This window comes from Pholcus phalangioides, unplaced genomic scaffold (assembly GCF_987345545.1).
Source record: "Pholcus phalangioides strain wild (caught in Gottingen) unplaced genomic scaffold, Ppha-v1.0 ptg000015l_1, whole genome shotgun sequence".
NCBI lineage: Eukaryota > Metazoa > Arthropoda > Arachnida > Araneae > Pholcidae > Pholcus > Pholcus phalangioides.
The window spans coordinates 64601491-64619229 of NW_028301608.1; the positions used below are offsets into that span (position 1 = coordinate 64601491).

Consider the following 17739-nt stretch of genomic DNA (forward strand, 5'->3'; position numbering starts at 1 on the left):
CTCAATATTTTAATTTGTTTACGTCACCATTTCTAATTTTCTCACCTTCTACATATAGTAAAGATTTGATGTCTAGTTCTGAAATTTATTTTGAAAAGATTGTTTATATTCAATAATGAGATAGCTTATTGAAAATACTGATAATTGTGGTAATAAAAGTAACGACAATGTCTCATAAAAGCTCAAATTATGTCATAAATATGTAAAAACTCTCTAATTTGAAATAATTTTCATCAGCCTGGCATGCGATTTCACCATGATATAGACTTACATTCGATTCCTTCACATATGAAAGTGCACAAATAAGTTCATTAATCATTCTTACTAATTGCTAGAACAATGCTAAGTTCATTTATGTATATGTTATTTGAAAATTTAGTTGCATATATTAGTGAATGCGAGAGACACAAGATGAATCGACAATTTTTCAAGTCAGTGAATATGTATTACGTATCTTGATCATGTTTTTTTACATAAGAAAAAATTTAAAATAGAATGTCTCGTATCTAAGTTTGAGAAAAAAAATGGCACAAGAGATCTACGTAAAATGCTTACTACATACAACCAAATTTCTATTACTCAAAGTTTTGGTATTCCAAAATAATTTCAATTTATTGTATTGAATATTTTCTATAAGTAAAAATTTTCTAACTTGCTGATGTAATATTGATTGTTAGAAGCACTTTCAGATATTGAAGTTCACCTGTATATACATCACAAAACATTTTCGAACATATAGGCAACAAGAAGCATGTGTAAAAAGCACCCATGTGCAATTTATTATTATTATTATGTAGTGTGTTTGAGAATAGAACAACAAATTAAAAATTAAACACAGACCTGCCACTGCTCAAGTTGCTGAGAAAGCTCGATTTTTTGTTGGACAGCCTCCATCAATTGACTGTTGATGTGAAGGACATCTATTCTTGTTTTCGCTAGCTCAATCTCAACTGCATTTTTCCTTTAAGAAAAATAAGAAACAATTAGAAAAAAACATATTGGGGGAGGGGGGAAGGGAAAAAAAAAAGAAGTCGAACAATTAATTGATAACGTGCAGTAAATACTGCACAAGTTACAGACATGCATTTTAAATAAGTTTTGATGCTCAACAATATTTTTACTCTAAAAATAAATCAAGTTTTGAAAAACTTGAAAAGAAAAGAAAATTGATGGTATGACCATATTTTTCTTCCTTATTCCAAGTTGTTTAAGGTAAGAAAATAAAAGAATTCAAATTATTTTTAATTCTCATATTGAAAACCAGAAAAATAATTAAAAAAAAAAAAAAAGAGAGAAAGTTCCTTTAAAGAGCTTAAAAAAAATGTCACTCTATTTTCTTTTTTTTCAACAATAAAGTTTATTACTTCATTAAACTATTATAATGTGAACTATTTCTTATTATGTATCATCAATGTTTTAAATTTAATTTTGATAAACGAACGTACAAAATGCTGTTCATGCCCAAAGATTCTTCAGACCTCAACTGCATTGAAAAATTCTTAAAATCGTGATAGGCTTATTGCAAATGAATGTAAGCAAATGCACCAACATGAAATACATAGTTTATACTAAACTGAGTAAAAATGTGATAAAGACGAAAAATGTGGATTTTGATTGGCTTTTTTCCACCCAGACCATTTAATGTATACAAGGGAGATTCACACAATTTAAAGGTAATGCTGAATGGCTGCTAAAATATTTGGATGTCTAGGTCAGTACTAGCAGAGGTTGGGGTGATTATTAAACAGGAAACAATAATTTAGCTAACAGTAAATTTTGTAGCTCTAAATGGCAATTGTAATAGCAATAAATCAAAAATTTTTACATTTGTAAGAGACTTGGCATAATTCATGATGAGGAAATGTTTTTTTTTTTTTAATTGCTTAATTTTGTAATTCTAAAAAAAAATTGTCAGCAAGAATATCTCACATGATGTAAATTTTTTTTTCCTGCTTAATACAGCTTTTATAGAATTCATAATTCATAATCTGTTCATCATAAATAGGTTTTATGTACTGCAATTGAAAGAAATTTCCTCACTAGCTAAGAGTTCATTATTGATAGTGCGGGTTTGAAATAGTTGTGTATAAATAATTTTGTTTTTACATGAGCTTCGTTTGAAATTAAAGTACCATAAAACCAAGCATAATGTAAGTGTTGTTTACACTATTATAGTTATGTGTTCTATGTTATTAAATGTTGTGTGTTCCACTTTTTCTGCATTACATAGTATGCCACATATTTACGTATATACAAAACAAGAATATGCATTTACCTAGCTACAGCTTGATCACGAACTTCCCAAGCTTTCTTCACTACCTGGTCTTTGGCAAGAGCACTGTTGTTCATGTCAGCTTGGAGTTGATCCCGAGCTTCTCTAAGTGATGCAAGTTCAGTCTCTTGTAATGTGAGCTGCAAAATGACATTGTTAATTAACGAAAGGAACATTGCAAAGTATTGCAAAGTACAGCAGACTCTTGCCAATCTTTCACATATCAGACTAGGGTGTGCCAGATTATCAAAATTGCTGGATTACTGAAACTCAATTGAGAAAGAGCCCATTTAAATAATTTAAACTTCTAGCACAAACATACAGTGACATGTTTTCTTCTTCTATGCTTGCAGTAGACCCGCTTAAATCCACCAGATCACTTGATGGGCCAAATTATCAAGTATCTACTGTAGTTCACAATTTTAAAGTACATATAATATGGTGTATTTGATAGATGTGATTAAAATTCATTGCAGATTTGTCCAGATTTATAAAGTATTATATTCTTTTATAACGGGTAAATGAAATTATCATAAAAACTTTAAGACAAGTACAAAATAATATTAATAATTCATTTATTAATGATTAATAAACAATAATGCAGTTTTGTTGACTTGCAGTTACATTAACAGAAAGAATATTATGGTGAAATATTTACAATACGAAACTTGATTTTTCAGAAACATGATAAGGCATACATTATACAAATATTAGAAAGCTGAGAATAATACACATATAAATATTATTCAATGCTAAGTCCATTGGACCTGCAAATAATACATAAAATAAGTAAATAAATAACGTTCACTGTGAATTCAGACTAGCTTTTACTCTATCATTACCTTTTCAGATTTTAATTGTTATTTCCTTTTCTATTTATTTCATTTATTTATTAATTTAATGTATTTTCTGCTTTTCTAAAATAACTTCTACATTCAGTTTTGTTTTTGCAAACCTTTAGGGGGATGGTAGAGTGACCATATGTTCTGTGATTTACTGGGTCAGAATCATTATTTCATATTATTTGGTGGTCGTGGCAAAAATGCTAATTTTGTAGGAGCTAACTCAGTGCCGTCATTTCAACTTTTTCCGGGGGGGGGGGGAGGCAAAGCACATGTATTCAATGTATGTGTATATATATATATATACCATTTTTAGTGTATTTTCAAAAGCCGGGGGGGGGGGGGGCAATGGCCCCCCTGCCCCCCAAATGACGGGCCTGAGCTAACTTTAACTTGTTGTGAAGTTTTCATCAGGATAAAAATATCATTTTAATATATATATTGTATTCTCTGGAAAAAATATGATATAGTTGCACTCTAAAAATAATAGCAATACCAATATCTAAAATTATGTGAGAATGCTTATTTAATAAATTTTTTTTCAATTAGATTGAAACAAAAATACAGGACATTTTGCATCAGCACTACAGACAACATTAGAAACATTGGTTAACTTGAGTGATCAAAAAATTTATAATTCATTTTTTTCATTGTCTATTTGTGTCTCAAGTTACATGTGAGTTTCGGTCATTGAGTATCATATTATCATATTTATATTATGGATTTGTGTATGTGTATTGCTGTTTCAATAAATTAATTAATATACATGAAAAATGAGTTAAAAATTTTTTGTAGGACTTCATCGTGAATGATATATAGAATAAATGTCAGTCATTATTCAAACAGTTTCAGTATTACAATTGTGGATATCATTGCTCATCTAGAAAGAAAGTAGATAACAGGAATGTACCTTTGTCGTGAGTTCAGTTATTTCTTCAGTCTTTTTCTTCAGCTCCTCATTTTTCTCTAGAAGCTCCTTTTGAATTTTTTCCAACATACCCCTTTCTTCCAAAATTGTTTGGCATGTCACACAAGGCTGCAACATTTAGTAAAAACATGTGTGATAAATAACTCTGCAACTTTAGTAACGCCACATAAATTTATATGCTCACTTGTCCAGTTATATGATACTTCACAATCTAAACTATTGTATTAATTAATCAATGTATTTCCAGAGGCAGATGATTTCTTTTCTCGAAATTCATTAAAATGAACTTTATATTGATTTTCTAAGTTTATTGAAACTTTGTAAGAGAATCAATATTTAAATTTCTTGAATAAATCATTGAATGTCAGCTTCATATATTAAATGTGGTTTTTTTAGACACTTTTTTTTACCTTAAATATTAAGGCCCCCACCCCCCCTAAAAAGATAAATTTAAGGCATTGGAAAAATAAACTTTCCTGTTTATATTTTTTAATAATATTTGTCAAAAGCACTTCCCATTCAATCTGGATTTTTTCTGTTCATTTCATTTGTGATGTTGTCCAAGGTTTTTTCTTATCCATTATTTTAAAAGTGTATACCTTGATAAATAATGCTATATTTTGCAAACTATGTAGCAAGGTCTTTTCCCCTAATTTCTATCTTCCAACTTTAATGCCATCAAATGTCAATGCAATAAGATATTTTGCATCATCATACTTATTACAAGCCTTGTGTGTATATATGTATACAAAAGGCCCATTTCTTAAGAGTCTGGTGATCCAAGCGACTAATTATGACAACTGGCGCGGATTCAGAGCAGTATGTTGGGTGAAGGCAAATTAGTAAGAGCAAAGGGCTTACAATGAACATACGTTTTTCACATTACGTGGTTCTCAACCCCAACAAAGTACCAAAGGATGTTTAGAGGTGTCATGAGTTCGATACCTGGTTCGTCCTTGTCAGAAAACTTTCCTGACACAGGGGTACAACAAAAAACGACGACTTGACCGCAGCAAAAAATTGCTACCGCAGGGAGTCCTACATCGAAGGGTTAGCGCACCAACCTCTCGATGAGTATAAAAAACAAGCCTGCCATTCGGAATAGGCAGTAAATTGTAGGTCTCGGTCTAATTGGCCCTCGTGTGCAGAAAATTACCGTGGTGCGACAAAAATGATCAATTACACACCTCATATAAAGATGAATAAACATGTGTATGAGTAATCAATTATTTTTGAGGAAAAATCAAAATATTCCACTCACAGTATCATCATGACTAGCAAGAGCTTCTTCAATGAGATGCCTCAGCTCTTTTGTGATGGCAGACAACATTCCAAACCTGATATGATAGGCCTGTAGTTCTTCAGGTGATGAAGATATTCCACTATCAGCAGAACAATCATCCCTGCGCCGCCTGAGATCTTCACACAGCCTTCTCAGCTGATGATATATAGGAACAAGTTCTTGTTGAAGCTGGGAAAATACAATTAAAATATGTAAGAAAGGCAATATATTTTCGGATCATAGAGACAGACGACAAAATATAATTTGGGATAATGGAAAATTTTTTTTAGCTGGGAATTGATATCATTATCAAAACTGATTTGCAGAAAATATGTTACACAGGAGAATACAAATTATTCCAGATACAAAAAAATTCAAGTAATAGAGGGTTGGTTGACTGTTCATATGAGGTATAAAATAACAAAATCTCCAGTAGGTGTCTACCACCTTGAAGGTTACTATCACAGTCCTAGGTTCAAACCCGAGGGAGGATATAGATAAGATATTCTCCCTGGTGAGGTTGAGGTGACCACCGATAGATAGCCCCTTCATTTCGAACCCATCTCATTAATGGCAGTAAATTGCAATATAGCAATATGGCCAGGTTTGGTGAAGTAGTGGGTCGTAGGTGTCCATAGAACCATATGAACCACAGCCTTATGCTGCTTTTCTTGGTTCTGAAGTGGCAGATCTGCATTTTAAGACTCTGTGAGAGATGTTGTTGCAAATAGATTTCTCATTCACAACATATTATCACACTTGAAAAGTCTTTGATTTAATATAATATATTGATCTAGAAAAGTGATTCACAGTTTAAAATCTTTGGGCAACAATTTATAATATTTATTTTGTACCAGAAAAAAAACCACTTGGAATATTATTACTAGAGTTTGGATTATATGCATTAAAAAAGTGTAGAATTATGTTCCAAAACTTGGCAAATATGCACTTGAAAATGGAAAAATATGTATTAAAAAAGACAAAACATCCATTAAAAACCCAAAACATGAATAAAAAATCTAAAATATGCATTCTCTAAAAAGTTATAAATTCCTTAATACATACCAAAAATAAGAAAGTACACATTAAAAAATCACCATGTGACATAAAACAACATAGTTTTAAAAAATGCATATTTTATATTTCTTATTGCACATTCATTTTCAAAAAAATATCCCCACGTATGTATATACTGCATATGAAAATAACTTCTACACATTTTTTATTTAGTATTTTTTTTTTTAGTTTGTTGCAGCTGCTCAGTAACGATATACCAGTAACAAAAGAATTTCAATGAAACAGTTGATATTTGAAAAAAAAAAACCCCATCTCTATTAATTCACTAAATCTACAGCATTAATGCTGAAAAAGAACAAAATATGTGAATGTATTTGCATACAATTATGGGTCTAGTTATTACTATAACATTAACACATAAAATTAACAATAAATAAACTGCATATAAAATACTTAATCACCCATAAAGTTCTCAATTTCTAATGTTCAATTTCACTACAAGAGGGGAAAAAAGCAATGCACAATATTTTATTTATTTTTACTCGAATGTCAATATTGGAAACTGCAAATCTCAAAATTATAAATAAAAATGGAGATTTTTTTAAAATAACTTCTAGTTTTACAACACTTTCTTCAATTTAAAAATTTCAATCAGGAAGTGGTGAAAAAATGATAGAATTAATTGAACAACACATACTTTTAAAAGCTCATTATCACTGTCAATGGGTAAACCACTGAAAGCTAATTCATCACATTCAATATCATCATCCCCTAAATCTCCAAGCATTGATGAACCAGGATAAGAAAATGCTTTCATAACGTCATTCTGAAATTTCAAGGATTCATAATTAAAAGAAAAACAAATTACCACCATATGACACCATAGTGTCATTTTACTTTCATTTATGACACCATAGTGTCATTTTAATTTCATTTATGTATTGGTTGGGGTGAATAAGATGAGGAAAAGTTTTCTTTTCGAACAAATGTTTGAGTAAGAAAGATTGAACAGCATTATACTATCATAAAAGCTATAAATTACCACACACACACACTTTTAAGTTTATATGCCCAGTATGCCCAATTTCATTGATTTACAAAGGATAACAATCAATTAATCGGCTATGTAACAATTTAAGATATCCTCAAAATGAGAACATACAGATTTCAGCCATAAAAAAATCAACTCAAAGTAAAATTTTATGTTAGGAATGAAATAATATAGAAAAATTATTTCTCTTTCAGAGTTCATTATACGTGATTCAGTACCCTGTTACAGTTGAGCTTTCATGTGTAAAAAAGTCTACTACTCAAATTTTTAATAACTTGAAGCAGTATCAGTTGCTGTATGTACTTTGAAATATCAAAGTTCAACTCTATATATTATTCTTAAACAGAGCCCCATATACTCGTACCTACTACTGTACATGCAACTTGCAAACATTTATTTCTATGAAGAATTTACAATGAATTGGTACATGCATTCAGAGCCACCTTTACCATGCATGGGGTATGGTTATCTCAACAATTTTGGAGCACCAAACATGTTTAGAACCCCCCCCCCCCCCCGCAGGCTTTTCTCCAATTTTATATATTTTATGTGAGAGAGAAATCTGCATCTATTATTTCAGCATATACAGGAATGCTGAGAAATATCCATGCAAAAAAAAAAAAAAAAAAACCACCATTAAATGTAGATTTAAAAAAAAAAAAAAAAAATGAAAATTCAGCATTGAAGGTAATTCTAAACAAATAAGAGAAACAATTCCTGGAACTAATGGAAATTTTAAAAATTAAAAATATTAGACAAATAATTTCAGCACCAATGAAAATTCATAATTATTGAAAGAAATAATGGAACAGCTTTGGTATTTAATCCATAATAGATGAAAATTCAGAGTTAATGGAGGAAATAATTCCATTTCCATTATAAAAATTCACAACCAATGAAAGAAATGATCCCAGAATCGATGAAAATTCAGAATTAATCGGGGAAATATATATAATTCCAGAATTTATAATAATTCAAAATTAATGCAAGAAATAATTTAAGAAATGGTGAAAGCCTCTAATAATTTACCATGAGCACAGGGCATCACAAAGCGTGGGGGCTCTGTGCGACACACCCTTCAGGGCAGCTCTGTATGCAGGAATGTGTTATGTGTGTATATGCAGGGCCGGAACTAAATACTTGATCAGCTGAGGCAAGCACACATTTTTACACCCTCTTGCAATGCTCAAGGAGAGGTTAAAGGTTAAAATTTGCGCCCCCTTTTGTCCTGTGTCTGAGGCACCAAACCTGCCTGCTTCCCCCCCCCCCCAAAGTTCCGGACCTGTGTATATGCATGACCGCTAATGATTAATGTTGTCAGAAGCATGCTTATTTTGTGATGTACTGATACTGCTATCTTTCTTCCATATTTTGAAAATGGAAAATATCTTGATTTTCATGTGACATAATAGTGTTGTGTTGATGGTTTTGCTTGTTTTCTGTAGACAGGATTTCTCTAATGGAAGACTAATTCACATTCATGCCTCGAAGCTAACCAAATATAAATACTGTAAGTAAATAAATAAATATATACACATACTGTATGAGCAAATATATTAATTACTCTTTCTACCTGATTTTCATTCAATGATCTAGGTTCATCTGCGACTGATGACTGAGATGACATCATCTCAATTTCATTTAGTAGTGACTGCTGCTCAAATGTTGGAGTGCTACTTCTCTTCATCAGGGCATCAAGCTTACACTGCAGTTGACTATTGGCAAGCCGTAGCTGATCCAAGTCTCTTTGCTGTGACCGCAGCTACCAATGAAAAAAATAAACCATTTTGATTTCATCACCTTGGATGCAGCGTTCAAAATATACAAAGTGTATTTGTAATACTCTTGCATGAACCATTTTAAGTGACTATGTAAAACTTAATAGCTATAAGTTTCTTTCATGAATATACATGGTACACACTTATCCCTCACGCTAATTTTGATTTCCTATTGCACATATAAATTAACCCACAGTTCACTTCATCCCCTTCAATATATATATATATATATACCTGCTGCTCTTGTTCTCTGTTTTGCTTCTCGAGGAGCATGATTCTATCACTAGATTCTTCAAGGGATAGATTTAGCCCTTCTCTTTCATCACTCAATGCTGATATCCTCCTTTCAAGCTCACTTTTCCTTTCAGCTAATAGGTTTATCTGCAAAAAACATATTTATCTATCATTTATTTCAAATTGTGGATAAACCATGATTTCATGTAAAAAGATATATCAAGGAAATGATTATTATCCACCATAGACAGAGATAGACTCGAAAGTCTAGGGGGCATGATGGTGAGGTTAAGTCAGTTAATATACACAATATACAATGGTCGGCTCAGCCTTGCAGAAACATGTGCCTGAATTCAGCAGCACTTCCCACTAGAATTACGATAGTTCTTCAAGGTGTTTTATTATTTGTTAACGGAACGGAACAGAATTTATATAATTTATTTCGTCATTTCCCAGCTCAATAAGGCTGTCTGATGGCTTACAGTCTTTCTGAGGCGTTATCAAGAAGAAAGACAAGTTTGTACATGTATGTGTAAAGCATGAGTCATGAGTGTATGTTTGTGTAGAGTAAACAAAAATTGTTAGAGGGTCCTGAAGGAAAGTAAATCACTGGAAATATGCAAATAAGAGTCCTGCAGAATTTTCCTGTATTGGCGCTTACATTATGTTTTCATTCTGATGTTGACATTGGTGGAAAAAACACATTGGTGAAGTTGTTTTACCTCAGGTACGGCTGAAGCTTTACGAAAATTTTGGATACAGAAGAGATTAAAAGAAAAGTTCAAGTGCAGGATTCTGTGATTTGCTGTCGTGCAGAACCCTTATCGACGAAAATTCGAGCTAAGGTTTTTTTCGGTTCTGAAAAAATTCCACCTTTGTTAGAGAATAACCTCCAAATATATCAATTCCTACATGAATTATGTTATGAATTTTTAAACTATATTATATAACAAATTTATGGGACTGTATGTGAAACATAGAAATCATTAAGGATTCATACTAAACTATAGCAGATAATAACAGGAAGTCATGTTGCAGACTCACCTCTTCTCTTAGACCTTCAAGTTGTGAAACATGATCATGGAGGTTGGACCTACGAACATTAAATTGCTCTCTTAATGATTGTATTTGACTTTGAAGTTGGTCCTCTGTTTTAGCAGCCTTGAACAAGAGAAAAAAATATATATAAGAATCACAAATACAGAATCAAAGATAAAAATTTATGAAATTTCATAAGTAGAATATGGTCCAATTAAATTTAATGAGCACAAATTTACTTAAAATAATTCTTCCCAAAACTCCATTTTCAATGGTTTAGTTGGTATTTGTCCAGCACGGACATCTATTGCCCGGCATGTCCAAGAGCATGTATTTTTTTCCTCGACATGCCAGACGTAGGCATATATATATATATATAAATATATAAAATTGGGCATTTTCGTGTTTTTAAATTTCTCATGCAAGTATTCCTACAAACGTGAAATGTCACAGAAATGCTTTCTTTGGTACCCCGCGAATCAGTAGTCAACGTATTTTGCCGCTGTGGTATCGAGTGATCATAGTGATGGACTTGCGTCGCGAGGTTCCGGGTTCGAACCCCACCGTCGCCATAGTGGTAGTCGGCTGAAGTTGGTTTTCTGTGGTTTCCGACTTCGAGGCGCGAATGTGAGCCAATATCTCTCCTTTAAAAAAAATCTCGCCACAGAGAGCAACACACCTACAAACAATACGAATTTGAATCAATCATAACATATCACACACTTTACTTCTGAAATATAGATGGCATCACTGAAAAATCAAACGAAACACTAGAGACGGGCACTCAGACTGTTAGGTATTACACTTCCGGCACAACTCACTTGGTAGTAAATTTCGCACAGATGACGATAGACCGGAGTTATGTTCGGTTTGAGAGAAAAAAAAAGTCAACGTATTTTGATCTATTTTTCACGGTCCTAATGTTTAGCTGCCTGATGCGGTCGTGGGCTTTCATATATTGCAAGTGGGCTCAAAATGAAATCACAATGTAACTGGGCTGTTTTGGAATACGGAAAATTCACTTCCAGCGAAATAATACAGGGAAACAACACTCAATATAACGATAAATCCTTCTACACAAAGATATTTTTTCTAATTTTGTGTTTGGACATATCTATACTCTAATTTTTAACTGCTGCCATCTCGATACAACGATAGTCCCTGTACAATGATTTTCTTTTTGGCCCCTCAGTCACGACATCACTATAATGAGGTTTCACTGTATATCCCAATGGTTGATATTCACGGAAGAAGAGAAAAGACTTCTTAGTTTGGATAAAAACGTAAAAATATATCCTTCCAAAAACTAACGTCCTATTGCACAGTATATAAAGTGTCCGAAACCGATAAAAATTCTGCGATTGATTCAAAAAATTGTAGAAAATAGTTATGTAACATTTCTCTTCTGCACAAAAATATCGAAAAAATATGAAGCTTTTGTCGCTACCTATCGAATAAGGACTAAACTATCCATTATAATTTCTGAAGTGAAGTTATAGTTGTTGGTTTCAAATCAGTATGCAGAAAAAAAAAAATTAACAACGTGCTACGATAGCATATATTATTTGTTTTTATGCTGAATACCAGTGTAAATTCAATGCGCCAAAGTACCGGTTATTACGTTTTTATTTTTACCGATAAATTACGTTTTGTTAACATGAAAAATCACAGTAACCGGTATATTTGTCGCATAAAATTCACACCGGTATGTAGAACAAAAAAAGTAAGTTTCATACCAAGTGTTGTCCATTTTTATTCTGCACACCGGTTTAAAACCAACAATCATTTTGTTTTGAGAATTATAACAGATTTCATTTTATTCAATAGGTAGCAGCAGAGATTATAGCTTCAAGCGATTTCTCGTATATATAATGTTCTTTTAGCGCAAATTGCTACTTTCATCTATTGCCTTACACCAGTGGTCGGCAAACCGTGGCTCGCGAGCCACATGCGGCTCTTTGGCCCGTTGAGTGTGGCTCTTCCACAAAATATATACCACTTGCGGGCGCACAAAAATTCCGGATTTTTGCAAAATCATGTTTAGACATGCATTTTGGCCATTTTGTTCTCGCTCCCTTCCCTTCCTCTCCCAAGGGAGTCATCTTTTTCACGAGTTTTTGCCGAAAAAAGAAAGAGTGAAAGCCTGACGCTCCCAGAGAAGGGGATATCCGTAAGACAAGTAAAATAATAACTTAATAAACTTTAAACAGAACAGAATCAAATTGCTACCCCCCCCCCCCATGCCCAGCTCTTGGCTGGTTGTGGGGTTACGAACGGGCCCAGTAAGGCCTATGAAGAAGGGGGGGAAAATAGACTGTCAATTTTAGGGAGCGTTATGGAGGGAAAGAAGATGTGTCGAAGATTGAAAAAGGTATGTTGAGATGATATGGATACATAGGATGAACGAAAGGACATAGACGAAACAAGTATACAAGAGGAGTGTGGATGGGAGAGTTGGAAGTCACAGTACTCAGTCGCATGATCTGGCCACCCAATCTTAGGCTCACTCCTACCCAGATCCGGTCCCGTACCGTAAATCAGTTATAAATTTATGAGCGAGGTGAATAATTGCGGCTTGACTTCTTTTCAGGGACAAACAGTGCAAAAAATAATAATTAGCAGTTTGACTAATTTTAGATTTTGACCACATTCCTTTAGAATTTTTATACTTCTTTCAAAATTTCGATTTAAAAAATGAATTATATCTTATTTTTGATATTTTTTATGCAAATAAATTAGTTTGTTTTCAAATTTATTTTCAAGTAAGTAAATTCAGTGATAATATTTTTCGGGCATGTAAAATATAGGTTCGGGCATCTAATCATTATTTCAAGTTATATGCTCGACCGGGCATGTAGCGGAAAAAAATATTCATGTAAGCCAGAGGTCATGAAGTTTTAGAAAAAATGCCTCTAAATATTATACTATAATATATATAGATCAGTTTCAAAATATTCTTATTTCATCACCCACAACCCTAAGCCACTCTATAGAATCCTATAATAAACCCAAAGCTTCTACCGCCCCCTCCCGGACCAAAGTGACCAATATCGCCCCAATCATTGCTCACTTTGGGGAAAGTGAGCAATAATTGATGTGATAGATGATGTAAGTGATAGATATACAAATGAATGTGTATCAAAGAAACATTTCATGATAATTATTTATACCTGTTTAAGCTCCGCGGTGAGCCTGTGGTTTTGTTCTGTGAGCTCCTCAAGAAGATGCCCTTTTTCTTTCTCTGATACTCTGTGGATAACTTGCTGCTGGGAGAGTTCTTGCCGAAGCTGGGACAAGTCAGTCTGTAGTTCGGTGACTCTGCTGTCATACTCTCCTTCCAGAGCTTCAAGTTTTCTCCTGAGACCATGTTTTTCTTGTTCTAAAAGCTGAGAAAAAAAAAATCGGAAGAAAATTAATTTCCATTATATAATACCCGTCTTTGTGTTATTACATTTCAACTCAAAGCTTTATACGTCATTCCGTACATTACGTGCTCCTGACCAATCAGCTTCATCAACTTGAATATCATATACATTTATATAGATAAAGGAAAAGAGCTGAAAAGAGCTTATGTAGTGTTAAAAATGATATAATCGTTTTTAGAAGTATATAAATATTATATTATTGTGGGGAATTTTTAATATATAAAAAAAATAACCTAAATGATTATATTAATTATTTGAGTTTTTTGCCTCCTTGCTAAATTCCAGTCATTTTCATGCGTCATTGCAGTCGTAATTTCACGAAATTACTGCTTCAAGCAAGGACATACGAAACTAATGATAGCATTCAAAAAAAAAGTAAAAAATATGCATTCCTATCATCTTGTTTGGCCCACTTTAATTAATCTGTTGAAAAAAAAAAAAAATCTCATAGTCTATGTACAAAAAATAACTCTTTCATGAGTTCACAATGTAATCTTACTTTAGAGAGAGTTCTATTTTTCAACCATTAAAAAAATATTAGCGGGTAGGGCTGGTGATCCGAACGAGGAACCCGGAAGACTATGAATTCACCCTGTACCTTTCATAATTCCTCGGGATCCAGTAACGGTGCCACAAGCTATTTGAAATTCACAAAGGATGTGCCGTAAAAAAAATTGAGTATCCGCGCATTATACGTTCGATTTTCCCCTGTTACTACATACATGCTCATCCTCTATTTTACAAAAAAATTCTTTCCTTTATTTTCCCCTTTCAGGATGTTTTTCTATCGCTTCACGACAAAAGACGACAAAAATAAACAGCTTTGTTTTAATTAATTTTTTTTTCTTCTCCAGGTCACACCAAATTCTATTTATTTTATACGTGTACGTGCATTCTTTCCGCCATTTTTATATTCAAGAAATGACATAAATTTGTATGTTTTTGAATTCCTTTTAATTTGAACAGCGAGAGAAATGAGTATTTGAAAGGGAATTATTTTTTTTAAGATCGTGGAATGAGAAGAATTTTGAGAATGAAAAAGTCTTTTAATTTTCTAGCGAACGATCGTATTATTTTCTCTTTTCAAGATTCCCCAATTCTTAAAACCTCATTTAAAAAGGTTCAGCTCGACACGTTTTTTCTTTTATATGAAGTTATTTCCGTAGTTTTGATATTTTGACTACATCTAAGCATTTTTCCTTTTAACCTGTTTAATAAATTTTTTCTTCACAAATGCTGGCAGACTCACGGCTTTAAAAAAAAGTACCTTTCAACGCTGTTGGGGTTATTCTTTTCCGTGTTACACTGGTGCTGCCATCTCGTTTCCATATTTTGAATTTGAAATGACCAATATATGAATTTTTAATGTTATGTACGTATCATCGTGCTGAAAGTTTGTCTGTTCTCAGCAGAGAAACTTTTACAAATAGGAAACTGGTTCGCGTTTGCGCCTCGAGGTTGATGAACCCCCAAAAAACCAACTTCAGTAGACTACCACTGTGCTGCCAACGGAGTTTGAACCTGGATCCTCACGATAAGAATCCACCACGATGCCCACACGACCGCATAGAGACCACATTCTCGCACTACAGGTGTTGCCACCTATCTTTTTATATTGAAAGATAGGTGGCAACACCAAACACACGAACTTCTAGGCCGTAACTATCGAAACATTCCGACTCACCTTATCCCCTTGGTAGTTAAAACGGCTGTTGACTGCTCTATAGCGAATCATGTAATGTCCATCACTACACAATGATGATGATGCAAAGCGAAAGCAATTTCTTGAAAGCAATGAAATATTGCTCAATTCGAAATTCTACATTGCTAACACACAATTGAATTCATTCAAATACTGTCATAAGGAAAGTTTCAAAGTTGCATCATGATAAAGTAAAATCCGAATACAAAGTTTTTGATAAGCTATCAGAGTAAAACATAATAGTTATGTGTGTATGCTCTATTTATAACAGATCTTTGATGTTTTATTCCAAGTAAAGTATCATATCATGACGGAAACTTCAAGGCATTTACGCCTGTGTTCAAGGAGAGAAAGAATATTCTTCGAATTATATCATGAACATGGAAATGAGATGACGGGGGGATAAAAATGAAAATAAAAGAAGGTCGGAGACCGCCTATTTTTTCTTTTATTACTACTATTATCATTATTATACTTTCCTTATTTTATTTCTCATTCTTTTCTCTTCCCGTCAATTTCGATCTATCTTTTGAAAAGAAGAACCCGGACTGAAATCGGAAGTTCGTGACCTCAATGATGGCAACGACCACCATCTTTTCTCCACAAAAAATACCTTTCTCTCTCTCTCTCTCTCTCTCTCTCTCTCCCTCCGTCCCTATTCTATTTTTCTTTGGTCAGACATTTTTTTCTCATGTCTGACCATACATTTTTTGTTATGTCTTCCTTCTCTGTGGCTTTTTAGACGGTTCAAATTGTTTTTCGACAGATCCCCCAAACCTACGATTTTGGAACACTTCAGAAATGCATTTGATAAAATCAATTGGATTTTAAACCGCTGTAGATTTGTTTTCATTAGCTTTATTCAACAATTTCTCTACCCTCCTAGAAACAGTATCTAGGTGAAGACTTGATAGCGCTTTTCCTTTCTAGTAGATTTATAGCAGAAAAATATTTGTTAATGGTCAATATCACCTTGTTCAATCCCGCTAGCCTCCCCGTGGATTGTAGAAATGAAATTATATCGATTTGTTTACATATCAAACTTTTTATAGTTTTCGTTATACCCAAGAATACGACAATTTGAGAAACTTCTCATATAGGTATCATAGATGCTCAAATTTGTATTGCTTCGTAAGTTTGATAAATTTCATTGCATTTACTAATTTTATTAGCAATTGTGCAAAATGAAGTTGGTAAGTTCGATAAATATGAAAAAATCTTTAAAATTATCACTTTAACAACTTATTAGTTTTGCCATCAAGTAATATAAACCACACGCATTTTGCCATAAAAATGACATTTAAATAAGTGCAAAAGATATAACTATAAAAATTATTATGTCTGGTAATAATGATTATTTTCACATGCATGAACATGTGCACACAAAATCAACATTACCGATTGAATTTGTCATCTTAGACAAGTTTATGCATCAATAATCACCGGTAAATGTGATAAATTCACAACATTTATTCACTTACCAAAATGGTCGGTTAATATGCAGCGTTAGAATTAAAAAAAATACGAGAACCTACTGGGGTCAGCTAAAAAAACGATATCTGTTCTTAACAATAATTTTTATTTTCCCGAAATACATTAGTATTTAGAAGAGATATACCACCAACGGGGTGCAAAAAGCCACAAAAAGTCCACTGCAGATCAGTGATTCTCCGCAAGAAAAAAAAGTCCCCGGACCACCACAATTTTTTTCTCGGTGTTCCGATTATTTAATCAGTGGTCTCAGGCAAGTGGACCACCAATGATTTCGAACGCTGATATGCTTCAAATTTCAATATAATTTGAAGAACTCAAAATTTCTTTTTAAGAAATTCATTGCTATCCACCCTCTAAGCCATATATGATAAACCCTTGGCCCGCGGGCCAAATGTAACCCCGGGTGGGGGGTTATCTGATGTGGCCTGCCCGCTCAAACCTAATTTTTTTTAAATAACTAAGTGGCACATTTACAGATCGCTTAATTTATCTGTGACACAGTCCCAGATTACTTAAGTGATCTGACTTGCATCTTATCGGGAGTAGTTTTTGACGCACTAAGTAAGATACCATTAAGAATATTTCATATTTTCATAAAGGGTGTTGATGACGTAAGCATCATCCCCCCCCTCCCCCCACTTATCATCAAAAGTTAGCAAATCGGAAACCCCTTCTC

At 33.1% G+C, this 17739-nt stretch overlaps 1 protein-coding gene across 1 annotated transcript in view; it reads right to left on the bottom strand.

The window, feature by feature from the left end:
• Positions 1-17739, bottom strand: part of LOC149076519 (bicaudal D-related protein homolog) — a 103524-nt gene that overhangs the window by 1179 nt on the left and 84606 nt on the right. The window contains exons 2-10 of the mRNA XM_089244092.1: positions 13613-13828; positions 10449-10565; positions 9405-9551; positions 8966-9154; positions 7039-7167; positions 5304-5513; positions 4025-4150; positions 2276-2412; positions 841-961 (exon numbers count right to left, since the gene is read on the bottom strand). Of these exons, the coding sequence (XP_089100218.1) occupies positions 841-961; positions 2276-2412; positions 4025-4150; positions 5304-5513; positions 7039-7167; positions 8966-9154; positions 9405-9551; positions 10449-10565; positions 13613-13828 (1392 nt within the window). The remainder of the gene's footprint in view (positions 1-840; positions 962-2275; positions 2413-4024; positions 4151-5303; positions 5514-7038; positions 7168-8965; positions 9155-9404; positions 9552-10448; positions 10566-13612; positions 13829-17739) is intronic.